Source organism: Pinus tabuliformis, chromosome 2_1 (genome assembly GCF_031772625.1).
Source record: "Pinus tabuliformis cultivar Carrire ecotype Pingquan chromosome 2_1, CPIR1, whole genome shotgun sequence".
Lineage (NCBI taxonomy): Eukaryota > Viridiplantae > Streptophyta > Pinopsida > Pinales > Pinaceae > Pinus > Pinus tabuliformis.
The window spans coordinates 240,036,438-240,050,974 of record NC_142299.1 but is presented as its reverse complement, the minus strand read 5'-3'; the positions used below and the strand labels follow the sequence as shown (position 1 = coordinate 240,050,974).

Below are 14,537 nucleotides of genomic sequence, written 5' to 3'. Positions count from 1 at the left end.
TGGCCTACGGCCTAGCACATAGAAACCGTCTCCAAACTAGTGTTCAACCACCCTTAACGCAGCATCATTTAGTCTATAAGAATGCCAACACTTTAACTTGCTGCAATTCTGGGACTAGTTAGGGCACTAACCACAGTCCCTAACAGCCCATCAAACTGGCTCAGAATTGCTCCTATTGACTGTGGCTGTCCTCCAATGGGATGATGCCCTCCACGCTGCTCCTTTAGGGCAATTTCAAGCCCAACGCATAGACCTATCTCTCTAACACAGTTGTGGCACCCAAGCAGTCACCCAAACAGCCTCTCTTTCCCATGTTGTACCAATAGCATCCATGATGCTTCTAGGGCTTCTTTTGCTCGGTCTTATGACTTCTCTTAGCTATGGATTGGGGCTCCTTCTAGCTGTGTATAAGAGCCTTCTTTCGCTGCGGCTTAGGGTCTCTCCTTAGCTGCGTATTAGACCTCTTCTTGAACTGTGGATTATGGCCTCCCTCTAGCTATGGATTAGGGCCTCCTTTGTTGTGGATAGGCCTCTTCTTGACAGTGTCTAAATCTCTCTTCACTGCGGCTAGAGGACCTTAGATGACTGCGGCTATATCTTGCTTTTTCTGCAGATTAGAAGCCTCTCTTGACTATGGCTAGGGCACATCTGATATACGGCTAGGACTCTCTTTGATGACTCTTTCCACAACATCTTCCTTAAGAGAGGACAAACCCAAAACATGTGGAGAGAGAGATCATGAGATAATTTGTGCCTCAAATGACTTGCGGTCTCTTCTATTTAAATGCAACGTTGAGGTTGAGCTAGGGGTAATTTGCTTGCTAGCCAACCATGACAATTTGTCAAATAATAAATAATTCCATATCTCCATAAATACATGTCGGAATCGGATGATCTTTAGATCAATCCTATACCTCTCATAGAGAGGAATAAATAAATTCATATCTCCATAAATACATGTCGGAATCGGATGATCTTTAGATCAATCCTACACCTCTCGTAGAGGGGAATCCAAAAAAAATATCAGCTACCATAAATAAGATGACCCACATGGAGTTTGGCCCTAGTTGCCAATTTTAACATTCCCTCACTCCAAACCTATTATAGATATACATCTATCACAAGTGAGTACTATTGGGACTCCTCTTGTTGGTGAAAATCCGAGAAGAGTAGGGTACTTAGGTTGTGGTGACAATGGGCCTTTTTCCCAAGTGTTGGTGCCCTCTAGCTTTTGCCTATCCACTAGGCTTGCTAGTTTGTGCAATAACAAGCCTGATGGAATTTTTGTCGGCCAAGGCAAATACATTATTTCGATCCTTCAGAGATTTGGCATGTTGGACTACAAGTCCATGGAGAATCATATTGTGACAATTTTGAAAAAGATTTGAGACTGTGATTCTTATTTGATTGATCCCTCTATGTATCGCAAACTGATTGGCTCGTTGAACTATCTTGTGAGCACTAGACCTAATATTTGTTATGTCGTGAACATGTTGAGCCAATTCTTGGTTGAGCACTAACATGTGCATTGGGTTGCAACAAAACATATTCTGAGATACTTGCATGGTATTATTGAAAATGGTTGTAGATATGCTTCTAATGGAGAATGGAAACTGCATGGATTTACTAGTGTTGATTGGGATGTAAGCTCTAATGATAGAAAGAACAATTCTAGATTTTGTTTTGGTTTGGGTTCTGCTATGATTTCATGGTCTAGTAGAAAGTAAACTTTTGTTGCTTTGAGTACGGTTGAACTTGAGTATATAGTTTGCATGTTCAACCTGTTGTGAAGTTGTACGGCTTCGGAAATTGTTTGTTGGTTTGTTTGATCAAGTGTTGGAATCAACCATTATATATTGTGATAATCAAAGTTGTGTGAAGCTTTTTGAGAACCCGATGTTTCATGACAGGTCGAAGCACATTGAGATCAAGTATCATTACATCTGGAATATTGTCCAGAGGGGAGTTTGAGGCTCGAGTATGTCCCTACTGATGAGCAAGTTGCTGATGTGTTGACAAAGCCATTGTCCCAGATGAAGTTTGCATATTTTAGAGAAAAACTTGGAGTTGTTGAGAACCCCTCTCTGAGAGAGAGGGAGCATTGATTGTACAACATCATATGATGGACAATCTTCCTTAGGCTGCGGTCTGGAGACCTATGGATTGGTCGGGAAGATTGTCACTCCATTAGGTCAAGTGATCGGGAGGAGTCTGGTCGAGGAGATTAGTTCTAAGGCATAGAGTGATCCCTTAGGTTTTTACGGGAGATCAAATTGGTCAGGGATATTGATTTTGTGATCTCTCCCTTAGGAAATGGCCGAGAGACCTATGGATTGGTCGGGGACATTGATCTTGAGTTTCCTCCCTTAGGTCATAGACCGGGAAACCTATGGATTGGTCAGGGAGATGTATCTTGTGCATATGATTGGTTTGGCTTTATTGATTGATTCCCTTAGGTTGTGGGCCAAGAGACCTATGGATTGGTTGGGGAGATTGATCTTGATAGAGAGAGAGACTTGTGCTTATCCCTTAGGCTATGAGCTAGGAGACCTGTGAATTGGTTAGGGAAATTGATTTTGAGAGAGAATGGAAAGTACCTCTCTAGCTAAGAGGGAGTGTTGAAAAATTAGGTTGCCACGGTCGGTATTTTCATTGGAAAATAATGAAGACAATTCATATTTTCAACTTTGACCAAGTCGCCTCAAAAAGGTCAAGTCGGCCCCACATGTGCGAGAAGTCACCTCCTCAACCACATATATATATGACTTTGTTGGAGCTCATTTTGGCATCTCATCGTCACACAATTCAATCTAAAAATTGCAGAGGTTAATCCACACTTGCAAAGGAATCAAGGAGACATTTCAGACCAGCATTGACCAGCTTCGTTCTATTTGTTTGACTTGCGTTGACTTGGGCTATTGGCATCTGTTTGACTAAAGTTTTGACTATCAATGAGTGCCGAAGATTGCACAGGATTGTTGACTTGACTTGACCAAGATTCTGACCTGTTTCTGAGCTCATTGACATGGGTTGACCACAGGCTTGACTGAGAATTTGACCGAACTGGTTTAGAGGTTTGCTGACTCAAGTGTTGACCGAATTTCGGCCTCCTATTCAAAGCTTCCACAGGCTAAAATTCGGCCCTATTGTTGCAGACCTATACTTTGACCAGAGTTTCTCTCTCATCGTTGACTGGTTTTGACTTGGATAAATTGAGGTCAGATTTGGAATCTTGTTGGAATTATTTTGATGAACAAAATTTCTCTCTCATAAGAAAAGATTGGTTGGGTTTTCCCCTTTTGGGTTTTGCCTTGGCTGTAAGCCTAATTTCTGGTGTCTCTTGTCCCTTGTTTACTGTTCATTGTGATCTCCATTGCTCTATTGATGAAATTGAATGGTTGAAGTTTTTCATGTATAACTGCTTAACGATTGGAATACTAGAAGAAATCTAATTATATCATTGAACTATACTAGTCTTGATTGCACTAGAAAATCAACACATATAAGGTCCAGCAATTCAATAGCAAGCCACCTCCACATGTGCATGTCCATCACAAAACAACCATGCGATTATCCATACAACATGCACCCCACATCACATGAAGCACCCCTAAGCATAGTGTAAACACCTTCAACTAACCCCAAAAGCTAACAATGGCCATCAAAGAGTCTTGGAAAATCACTGCATACTATCATAAATAGAATCATGGAAGACCCATAGTAGATTTAAGATTCTGTGCGCAATCTGCCTTTGTGAATGATTTGACAGTGTGAGTAATCACACTAGAAAAAAAGAAGAAAATTGTTGTCAAATAAGCATTTTTATTTGACATGTTCTCTTTTCCTTCAAAGGTTTTATGTAGAAATAATATGCATTGCCTGAGGATGTTGCATACCAATATATTTGTAAAAAATAGTATTATCATTGTGTATTTACATTCGATAGATGTGACTCTTGTTATGAGGCATGAACAGATTTATTATAAGCCTCGATGTTCTTGTATTCAAAATCAACCATTCAAAGTTCAATGAACATTGAACAATAGCCCCAAGGGTTGGCTCAATCAGTTTGTGCCACTGTTGCCAAGACGTTGTAGATAATTCGACTCCCTGTGTAGGTCCCTAGTTCAGTTCACATGGGGTCAAACGCACTAAGTCTATGCCACCTGATTTATGCTTGGTACCATCCTCAAATCAGGACGAAGTGCCCGAGAGTTTCCAGTGGAGTTATTTCCAAGGAAAAAATAAACATTGAATGATCTCACAATGTTTTACATATTTAATGTCCAATGAACACTTTAAGATACAAGGCCATATCAAAACTAGATTGAAAATACTTTTCTATTGGGCTAGGTTCAACTTGTATTTTGTTAGACACCTCTCATGTTTGATTTGATCATCTACCATATCAAACCCAAATTAGACAAGGCACTTCTCTTTTTATATATAGTTCTCAAATAAGCAATGTAACCAAAAGATTTTCCCTTTCAAATCCATGTCACCTATCAAAAGTCTCCGAAGCCAAAATGTTGAAGTTCATATTAAAGGTTTATTCCAAACTAGACAAGGCATTTCTCTCTTAATAAATAGTTCTCAAATAGGCAATATAACCAAAAGACTTTCCCATTCAAATCCATGTCACCTATCAAACGACTCCAAAGACAAATTGTTGAAGTAGGTATTAAAGGATTATTCGAGTTAGCGTTTATTTTCCCCTATTCTTTTTAGGGCAGAGGGGGGTTGATAGGCAGAATAATTTTTTTATATAATATAAGCATAGCATGGGTACACGTGCACAGGTTAAATTCCTTGTACACGTGCCAGGTTGAATTCCTCATACACGAACCAGGTAACATACACACATACCCAAAACTTACCTGTACGCATACCTTACCACAGCCCATTTGACACAGCAACACCTTTGCACACCCTATGATATCCCAAAGGAATTTCGAGATGCACCCCAATTTCAGGTATGCCAGCGCTGATTTCAACATGGAAAAAAAAAAGTGTTTTTTTAATAACTAAAAAACCTCGCTTAGGCTGCATTTAGGATGAACCCAACGGGAAACCCTAAAAAACTAAGTGTTACATTGTGTTGTGCCAAAAAACCCTATTTTCATGCTCCGCTTGCATTTTCACATTGGTTGGGTGAGCTTGGAACAGACAAACAGACAAGAAGAGATGAAGTAGGCCATTGTCCATTGTTTTTACCTGTGATTATTCCCAAAAAACTGGAGACAATTATTTCTTTGAAAATTCAGTTAAAAAGGGTGAACCCCATTCCTCCCAATTCTTCAAAAAAAATTACTGTAAAGCTTGAAAATTTCAGGTGTTTTTTATGTTATAGCGTTACATGATTATTGTATCATGCTTCAAATAATTTCTGAAGCTTACGCTAGAAACTAAAATCTTATGTTCAGTGAACGAAGCATCTGTAACTTAAAAGGTTAGAGATTAAGTTACGTCATACCAGTCTTATTAGAACGCAGGCCTCGTTCTAATTCGACGTTCCATTGCATTGCCTGGGCTGCAGCTATTTCCTCCATCCGTTTTGACCCTACGATCGTTCGTGCAAAGTCAATTTCAGTATGAGATTTTGCTGAAGAAAAACACTGTAATTAAACCCTACGCCCATAGGGTATAACTCGTGACCAATTGCCAAATCACAGCAGTGACTACTTACAACGCTAATTCAATCGTCTTTCAAATTGAAACTACAGTTCTAAAATAGGCAGAAGAATTTATAGCACCATTCCATTGTTTTACGAATTTAAATTAGAGCGCTGATTTTATCGATTTACAGATTTAAACTACATTACCAAAAAAGGCAACGTGATTTTTTATAGCGGAGCCATGAAATATTTGAAGGCAACCTGTTTCAAGCTCACCGCTCCCAGCATCCCAACCGCAAAAGCATAGTCGATTGTAACTATTTTATTTCATGGTGCAACTCTATGCGATGACAAGGTTTTTCAGTCGATAACGATTAGAAGATTTGAATTTGGGTGAAAGAGGTTAATTTAAATTTTATTGAAATTTATTAAATTTGTTTTATTGAAGATTTGAATTTTATCTTATTAAATATAATGCAAATTTAAATTTTATTAAAATTTATTAAATTGTTTTTTAATAAATTTGAATAAATATAAATTATGTTAATTTTTTTAAAGAAATTTGAAGAAATGTAAATTATATTATAAGTTGAGTATTTATTGGAGTGGATTCATATTGAGCACCGATGGCAAGGTCGCAAGTCTTCCCGATGTTATTGACGAGGGAAATAAGGTAAGCGGTGCACCCAAATGGAGAGAATTTCATATCACAGTTTGGGAAGGAGAGAATGGAGTGTGTGTGATGAGTTACAATTTTTCTCATTACAAAATCTCTGATGGTGTCACCAGAGGCCATGAGTTTGTGATTCACAAAAGAGGCGGGCATCAAATCGAAGAAGTCAATCCTATCTCTCTTTAAGACAATGTATACTGGCAACTTAGGACTTGGGTTTTTGAGGAATTTTTTACCTCCTCTAACAGCTTACCAAAAGCCTCCACGAATGGACAATGGCTTCGTCCATCAATCTCTCTATTCTTGTGGGTTCAAGGTGTGTCTAAAGCCAAGGTACGAAACCTTTCTGGTCTTCCAAAGGTTTGTTCCATCTGGTCCCCCATGTGTGTTACAATGACATATCTCTGGCCCGTGAATGAGTGTGGAATGTGTACAAAGGAGTGTTGTTTTCGCAAGGAGATATGCCCCATCCACTAGATCTAAGTTGATCGAAAGAAAGGGAGAGATGGATCTAAAATGCCTCCAAATCTCTAGGGAGGTTTTTCATATTTTCGTAAATGCCCTTAGCGAGAGTTCGGTCCTCTTATGGGTGACCGGATTTGATCTTGTGAGGGATGTTAAACAGAATATAGAGTATCAAGTGGGGATCCCTATGATACTGCAACACTTAATACATGAAGAAAGACAGTTAATGGATTTGTCATTGTTGCATGGATATGGTATTACAAAAGATTCCACCATTGTTATGCTTGCGAGACTGTGTGGTGGAGCTATGGGTAATAGGAAACCCGACATCCCAGTTTCATATAAGGATGTTGCTTGCTCTAGAAACTCCAATGGGTCTACATCATTCAAGAAAACGTGCAAGGGCGTGCACACATTCCATCGTATCAAATCCAAAACAATCCAAGACCCTACATCGTACAACAACTAGAGAAAGCACCAACCATGGAAGTTAATCACCCCAAGGTAAATTCTCTTTTTACCAAGTTACAATCCAAGGCTATTATATGTTGACTCAATGGTTTTTGGCCCAAATCTAATGCTTACACCAGTTGGTTTTCTCTACTTGGACACCCAATTGTGATCTTTATTTGTGTACCAAAGGTTTCTTCATTGTTCATTTTGACACATGGAAAGATATGGAGTATGTCCTAAATGAGGAGCCATGGTTTTGGGTTAGAGTTGGGTTCTTCATAACCCCATGGCTCCAATATTTTGATGCTACAAATATGGTAATGTTTATAATGTTAGTATGGATGAGACTACCCAACCTCCCTCTAACTTCCTAGCACCATTAGATCACAGAGGACATTGGAAATACTCTGGGAAAATTCAAAAAGATGGACATAGATAGAAGAGAAAAAGGTATCTTTACGTTCACCAGAATATGTGTAAAGATAGATCTTAGCAAAGGTCTACCTGATCGCATACAACTAAAACATAAAAGCTTCCAATGGACCCAAGTTTTAGTTTACAAGAACACGACATTTAGATGCCAAATCTATTTTCAAATTGGGCACTTGCATAATACACGCCCATGAGCAAAACAAATCTCGAAAAAAAAAAGAAAAAGAGGTTGGCTAAAAAGCCAAAGGGATGGCAAGTATCTGACCCTCAACTTTGAGAAGAAGAAGAAGAAGAAACCATGGAGCACCATCAAAATATGGAAGCATAGGCTAAACAAGGCAACGAAACAAACGAAGGTGTAGTGCATTAGTCTGGAATCGCAACCCACATCCAAAAGGGGGTTGAACATACAAAGATCCAAGCATCAGAGCAACAAACAAAATAAACACGCAAAGAAAAGGGTATGGGAGGTATAAAGAGAAATCATGTCTCCAAGAGCTCGGATTCGGACAAAGAAGTTCCCATGCAAACAACTGGAAATGAATTAGCACTGGTAACAACTAAGCACAACTTTGGGGTTTGGCAAAAAGTTTAAAAAAGGTAAGGCAAAAAGGAGAAGTTAAGTGATTTCTATGACACTTAATTTCAGCAAAATTTATGTAATTTTTACAGTTTTTATTGTTTATTTCTCATCAGCCAAAAGGTTGATATGATTGAATGTTTACAACATCTACAAAATTTAATATTTTCCCTTGTTTAAAGTTGAAAAAAAAATCCTCAGGAAATAAAAAAATAAAAAATAAATAGTGTGTGTATATATATATATAGACATGCACACACACACACTTAAAATTTGCATAGTTAAATTAAATTCTTAAATTCTCCAATCGAGTGTTGGGACATTGGAGGTGGGGCAGGGAAAGATCGTTTCCAATTGCATTTAAGAGGGGGAGGTGGTGTGACCAACCCACCCCATGCAACACATATGCGAACAACATTTACCACCCTTCATCCTTATGACAACCGACATTATGCTTGAACACTCTAGGATGAGAGACCTCATTGTCCAACTTTTTTGGTGTGTCGAGACCTCACCTCCATTGGAGGTGGGACAATTCCTTTGGGAGGTGGGACAATTCCTTTGGGAGATTGACAGTGGAGGACTTACATTCGGCAGAGAAAATGCAATGTTATGGTGTGTTTTGTGGTTTTCCCTTATGTCTTAAGCGATGGCCTTTTGTCGAGGCCACAGATTGACATGCATCGATTTTTGTGGTGGCTTGGATTTTAGGACTGAGACTCTTTTGACCATGCATTGGTCACTGCACAATGATAAGGGAAGAGCCACAAGCATGCAATGGATTAAACTTGTGGGGCGTTGACAATAACCAAGGAGCTTATGACTACAAGAGCGAGATGCGATGGCAATCTACGAGCTTTCATGACTACACAAGCTCTAGTATGGCATGTCAATTAGTACTGGGTTATTTTCTATATTTCCAACTCCGTTGGTTTTTCCAATTCCTTCTTTGGCTCTACTTTTAATTGGTGGGAGTTAACATGCAATGTTCAGAGTTCAATGGAGGTTAGTTGTTGTTTAAATATTCTTGACCCCCAATGGTTGTTGGACCTTGTATGGAGCCTCTTATTTTCCCTCCCCTACCAGTTGTTTTCTTTTGGTAGTCAATGTAGACCTTTGTGGCATTCTAGGTTCTTTGGATTTTCCTTCTACTTGATCCCTTTTTCTCCAACTCATGGGGATTATGGGCATTATGGGCAACAACTCTATCCTAACCATTATTTTGTTGGTGCAATATGCCCTGATGAAGGTGTTGCAGATCAGTTTGGAAACACAACCCACATCCAAAAAAGGGTCAAACATACATATATCTAAGCATTATAGCAACGAACAAAAGAAACACATAATGAAAAGGGCATGGGAGGTACAAAGAGAAATAATGTCTTTGAGAGCTCAGATTCAGACAATGAAATTCCCATGTAGACATCTGGAAACGAATTAGTATTGGTAATAGCTAAGCACAACTCTGGGGCTTATAAAAGAAAGGAAAAAATGAGAAGTTAAGTGATTTTTATCACACTTAACTTCGGCCAAAATAATGTATTTTTTTACAGTTTTTACTTTTTATTTCTCATCGGCCAAAAGGTTGAAATGATTGAATGCTTACAACTTCTATAAAATGTAATTTTGTTCCTTGTTTAAAGTTGAAAAAATTTACATTCTTTTCCTTGGGAAAATAAATAAATAAATATACACACACACTTACAATTTGCATAGTTAAAGTAAATTCTCCAATTCTCCAATTGGGGTGTTGGAAGTTGGGACGTTGGAGGTGGGGTACGTAACTGTCATCTTCGATTGCATTTAAGAGTGGGAGGTGGCATGGCCAACCTGCCCCATGCAACATATACGCGAACAACATTTACGACCCTTCATCCTTATGACGATCGACATTATGCTTGAACACTCTAGGATGAGAGACCTTGCTTTCCAAATTTTTTGGTGTGTCGAGACCTCACCTCTGTTGCTGTGGGACAATTCCTTTTGGAGACTAACAGTGGAGGGCTTGCATTTGGCGAAGAAAATGCAAGGATATGGTGGGTTTTTTGGATTTCCCTTTTGGTTCAAGCAATGGCTTTTTGTCGAGGCCATGGATTGACATGCACTCGTTTTTGTGGTGACTTGGCTTTCTGGACTGAGGTTGTTCTGCCCAAGCACTGGTCGTTGCACAATGATTAGGGGAAGAGCCACAAGCATGCAGTGGGTTAAACTTGTGGGGAATTGATGAAAACCAAGGAGCTTATCACTACAAGAGCGGGATACGGTGGAAAGCTACGAGTTCTCATGACTACACAAGCTCTAGTCTAGCAAGTCAACTAGTATTGAGTAATTTGGTTTTTCCAATTCCTTCTTTGGCTTTGTTTTTATTTGGTGAGAGTTAACATGCAATGTTCTGAGTTTAATGGAAGTGAGTTGTTGTTTAAATATTGTTGACCCCCAGTGGTTGTTGGACCTTGTTAGGAGCTTCTTATCTGCCCTTCCTTACCAGTTGTTTTCTTTGGTAGTCAACACAGACCTTTGTGTCATTATGGGGTTCTTTGGATTTTCCTTCTACTTGGTCCCTTCTTCTCCAACTCGTGGGGTTTCTATGCATTGTGGGCAAGAACTCTATCTTATCCATTGTTTTTTTGGCGCAATATGCCCCATCAACGAATGTGTTGTCATCGAGGGTATCAGGGCAGGGTTCCTGATGGCCTTCCGTGCTCCCAAGCCCAAGCCCAAGTCGTTGCAGTTATTTTCCACTCCCCCTCCAAGATTCAAGAGGAAATCTACCAACTCGAATCCTTGACCACCACTGGTCGACAATCCTATTTCGACTTAGAAATTCAAGCTGAGGTAGCCAATTAGGTTCCTAACCCTAGAGACACCAAGGGAAAGTGGAGCCAATACCTGAACTCCATCAACCTCCACTGGCAAATGAAGGCACTCTTGGGTAGGGCCCTGAAGTAGAAACATGAATATTGCAATGATATATTTTTTTCTCTGAATGAAATCAAGTGAGTGCAACATTACCAATGCTCATGTCTTGCTAGTCTCGATGCTCAACTTGCTCACCTTGAAAGTCATCTACAATGTGAACTGAAACCCGTAGCACTAGTTGGAACAAGTTTTCAAGATCCGGCCCGAGTTGCTTCATCTGAATTTTGATGTTATGCTTCACCACTTGGCAATTATTTTTATTTTTTATAGTTCAGTTTATGGTCGTTGTTAGTAGCTTCTCAGTGTTAGTTGTTATCATTTTATATTATCCAAACTCTTAATTATGGTCAACAAATCTGATTTCCCTTGAAGTAAATTGAGACCAAACATTACATGACCAATACTATTTTATTTAATATAAGAAAGAATTCTGGAAGAAAAAACAAAAACAAATTTAAATATGAATTAAAATTTGTAAAAAAAACAATTAATAATATATTTTTAAAAGAAAGTTTATGAATAGGTTTCAAATTATAATATTTAAATCTTTTAAATTTCATTTATATTTCAGAAGTTTAAATCATTATTTTAATGTATTTAAAAAATAATTTAAAATAAGGAAGTTGATCGAGACAACTCCTCGCTTTTCATCATTAGTCCCAAGCTCATATAAATTCTTAAATATTAAATTAAATTAAATTAAATTTTTAAATATTTCTATCATTGTTTTAAAGTGTAAATTAAAATTTTGTGAAACTAAAAATTAATCAAGGCCGTGTAGCTAGCGTTCCTTGCCGCTTAGTTTAGTTATTGAATTTTGAAAGGTATAACATAACTGACACCTTTGAATAGGGCTACATTGTAGATACTCTTGCTTAGTTTAAGTATAGTTAAGTTGGCATCAAAGACATACATGAATGGGCAAACAAAGTGTTCTTCAATAGTCCTACAACACTGCTGATGACCTAGGACTAGGAATAGTACCTCTAACAAGTAGAGTGGTGTGGATCAGAAATAGTACCTCTAACAACTAAAGTAGTGTGGAAAAATTAACAATAACTAGAAACAAATAATATTGATGCACTAGTATTGGACAAAATCTATTGGTAAAATATATTTTTAATATAAAAATATATAATATTTAAATGATAACTAAAAATAAATATAAAAATATATAATATTTATATGATAAATAAAAATAAATACAAAATATAATAATGATGACAACTTCGAAAAAATAATCCAAAAACATTTAGTTGAAAAGTGGGACTGTACTAAAAAAATAAGTACGAATAATCTATGTTATATAACGAAATTGTATAGGTCTACGTTTGAAGGAAAATGTGATAAGTTAGATATAAATAAGATATATAAACATCTTGTTGACTAAATAAACTATATAAGTGTTATCCAATAAATATTTGTTTGGATAAAATATATAAACTTTTTGTTGATTAAATAGTGGAATTCATGGTAAAAGGCCTTAGAAGGAAAGAATATTCTTCACCCACACAGATTTGTTCGTTTACAGGTATAAAATCCCAACGACGGTAGCATTGGAGAGACAAAGGTTATCGTGGATGTTTTTGTGCAAATTGAATCGTATTTATAAGGTTATTATATTTTTCAGAGTTATTATAAGTTATTTAAATTTAGTCAAATTTTTTAAATTAAAAGAGATTTAAGGGAAAGAATTTACAGTGGTTTTGAGTCTATAATGGGTGAATTGTATTTAAAAGATAGTTATATTATTCAGAATTATTAAAATATATAAATATTTTAAAATAAAATAACCCAAATGTATTGTTATATGTATATGTGTATATATATATATATAATTTTATTATATATATATATATATAATAAAATTTTCAGTATTGAATATTTTTTCACCTAATTTTTTCTATTTTATATTAGATTAAAAGTATTCAAATTAAAACTTGATAACTCTGCCTTAATCTGAGGGTGGAGTTCGATAGTTTACGTGGCCACGCAACATGCATGGACCTTGATGAGTCTCATCATTAGGTAACTATATGGACCTTAATACACCTCCAAGCTTATTTAAATAAACTCTTCTCATAATTCCTTACATATTTTGATTATATTTTGCTTAATGAGATGAGTGAAAGTGAGATGTTATGTCTAGTGGATTAATGTGCATTGGTTGCAAGTTTTGAGAGAAAATCATGGCAATTTTGGTTAATCAAGGGCAGAAACTCGAATGAGACAAGGAAGAGAGATTGTAGGAGATAGATCCTCCTCATTTAATCCTCACTCATTCGAATATTCCTCCATCAAATCTGTTATAGCTGTGATACCACTTGTTATAGATCTAATATGAAAATATAAGACAATACAAATAAACCCAAGAAATAACAAGATGTAAATATAGATATAAATTCTTTTTTATTGATACCAAACCCTTAAGGTAGGGCAACACCATACATTCACTCCTTAAGGAAGGAGAACACTCCACAAGTCATATGCTTGTTCATACAATAATCCTTGACATCTCTCAATGGGGAGTCTCTAGCCTCTATATAGGCCTCATACATACAACACCATGGGTCATTACCATGGTTCCCTTAATACCATCTACCTAATACCATGGATTTATTACATTATTGCTAACTACTTGTGGTCCCTTACATGATACGAATTAACCACCTTATTTATTACTATGGCCCGTCCCATTATTACATTATTCCCTTGGGTACCTCCCATTGTACCCTATATTATCCCCCCTAGGTATACTACATTCCACCCCTCTTAACATGTTTCGTCCCTGAAACATGGGAAGAACACAAATAATAAGATCTATTCAAAAGAGTAGTCCACTGGTACCATGCACGTGCATCTAGCCATCCAAGAGAAAGGTGAACCCTCGATCTAGCTGGTGCCTCGCTCACTTGAGATGGGAGTTGATCCTCATAACTCTTCTGTGTTGATGTATAGTAGGTGGATCATCGCCCCTCTCTATATGCCATGCGGGGGTTGTTGTCCTTGTAGCTAATTTGTTGCCATCTTGTTGGTTGTTTTCTTGTTGGGTGATGTGGGTGGTGATATGCTGAAGTTTTAACCAACAATGGATCTTTCTTTAATTTACCACCTAATGGAGCCTGATTGGTATCTGGTATATGTTGTGGTGCCTGCTGTTGTTTCTTATCTTCAAATATTACTTCAACCACTGAGTCCTCATCCGATGTAACATTTTCTGCTTCAGCCTCTACCTATTTTTCTGGTGCCTAGTTTGATGTTTGTGTTTGGTTGTCGACCATCAAAGGCTCATCATCTGAGATGTCAGTCCCTGGAACATCTTCTTCTTCAGCCTCTGTGGACTCTACCTGTTTATTGATGGAAATATTCTATAATGCAATTTTCTTCTTTTTATACCAGA

At 37.4% G+C, this 14,537-nt stretch overlaps 1 protein-coding gene across 4 annotated transcripts in view; it reads right to left on the bottom strand.

The window, feature by feature from the left end:
• LOC149199597 (uncharacterized) overlaps positions 1–6,007 on the bottom strand; it is a 273,175-nt gene extending 267,168 nt beyond the window's left edge. For 2 of the 4 annotated variants that reach the window (XM_089402500.1, XM_089402497.1), the window contains exons 1-2: positions 5,877–6,007; positions 5,474–5,560 (exon numbers count right to left, since the gene is read on the bottom strand). In XM_089402500.1, the coding sequence (XP_089258626.1) occupies positions 5,474–5,549 (76 nt within the window). In that variant the 5' untranslated portion in view covers positions 5,550–5,560; positions 5,877–6,007. The other 2 variants (XM_089402498.1, XM_089402499.1) reach the window with 2 other exon arrangements.
• Between the last annotated feature and the right edge of the window lie 8,530 nt (positions 6,008–14,537).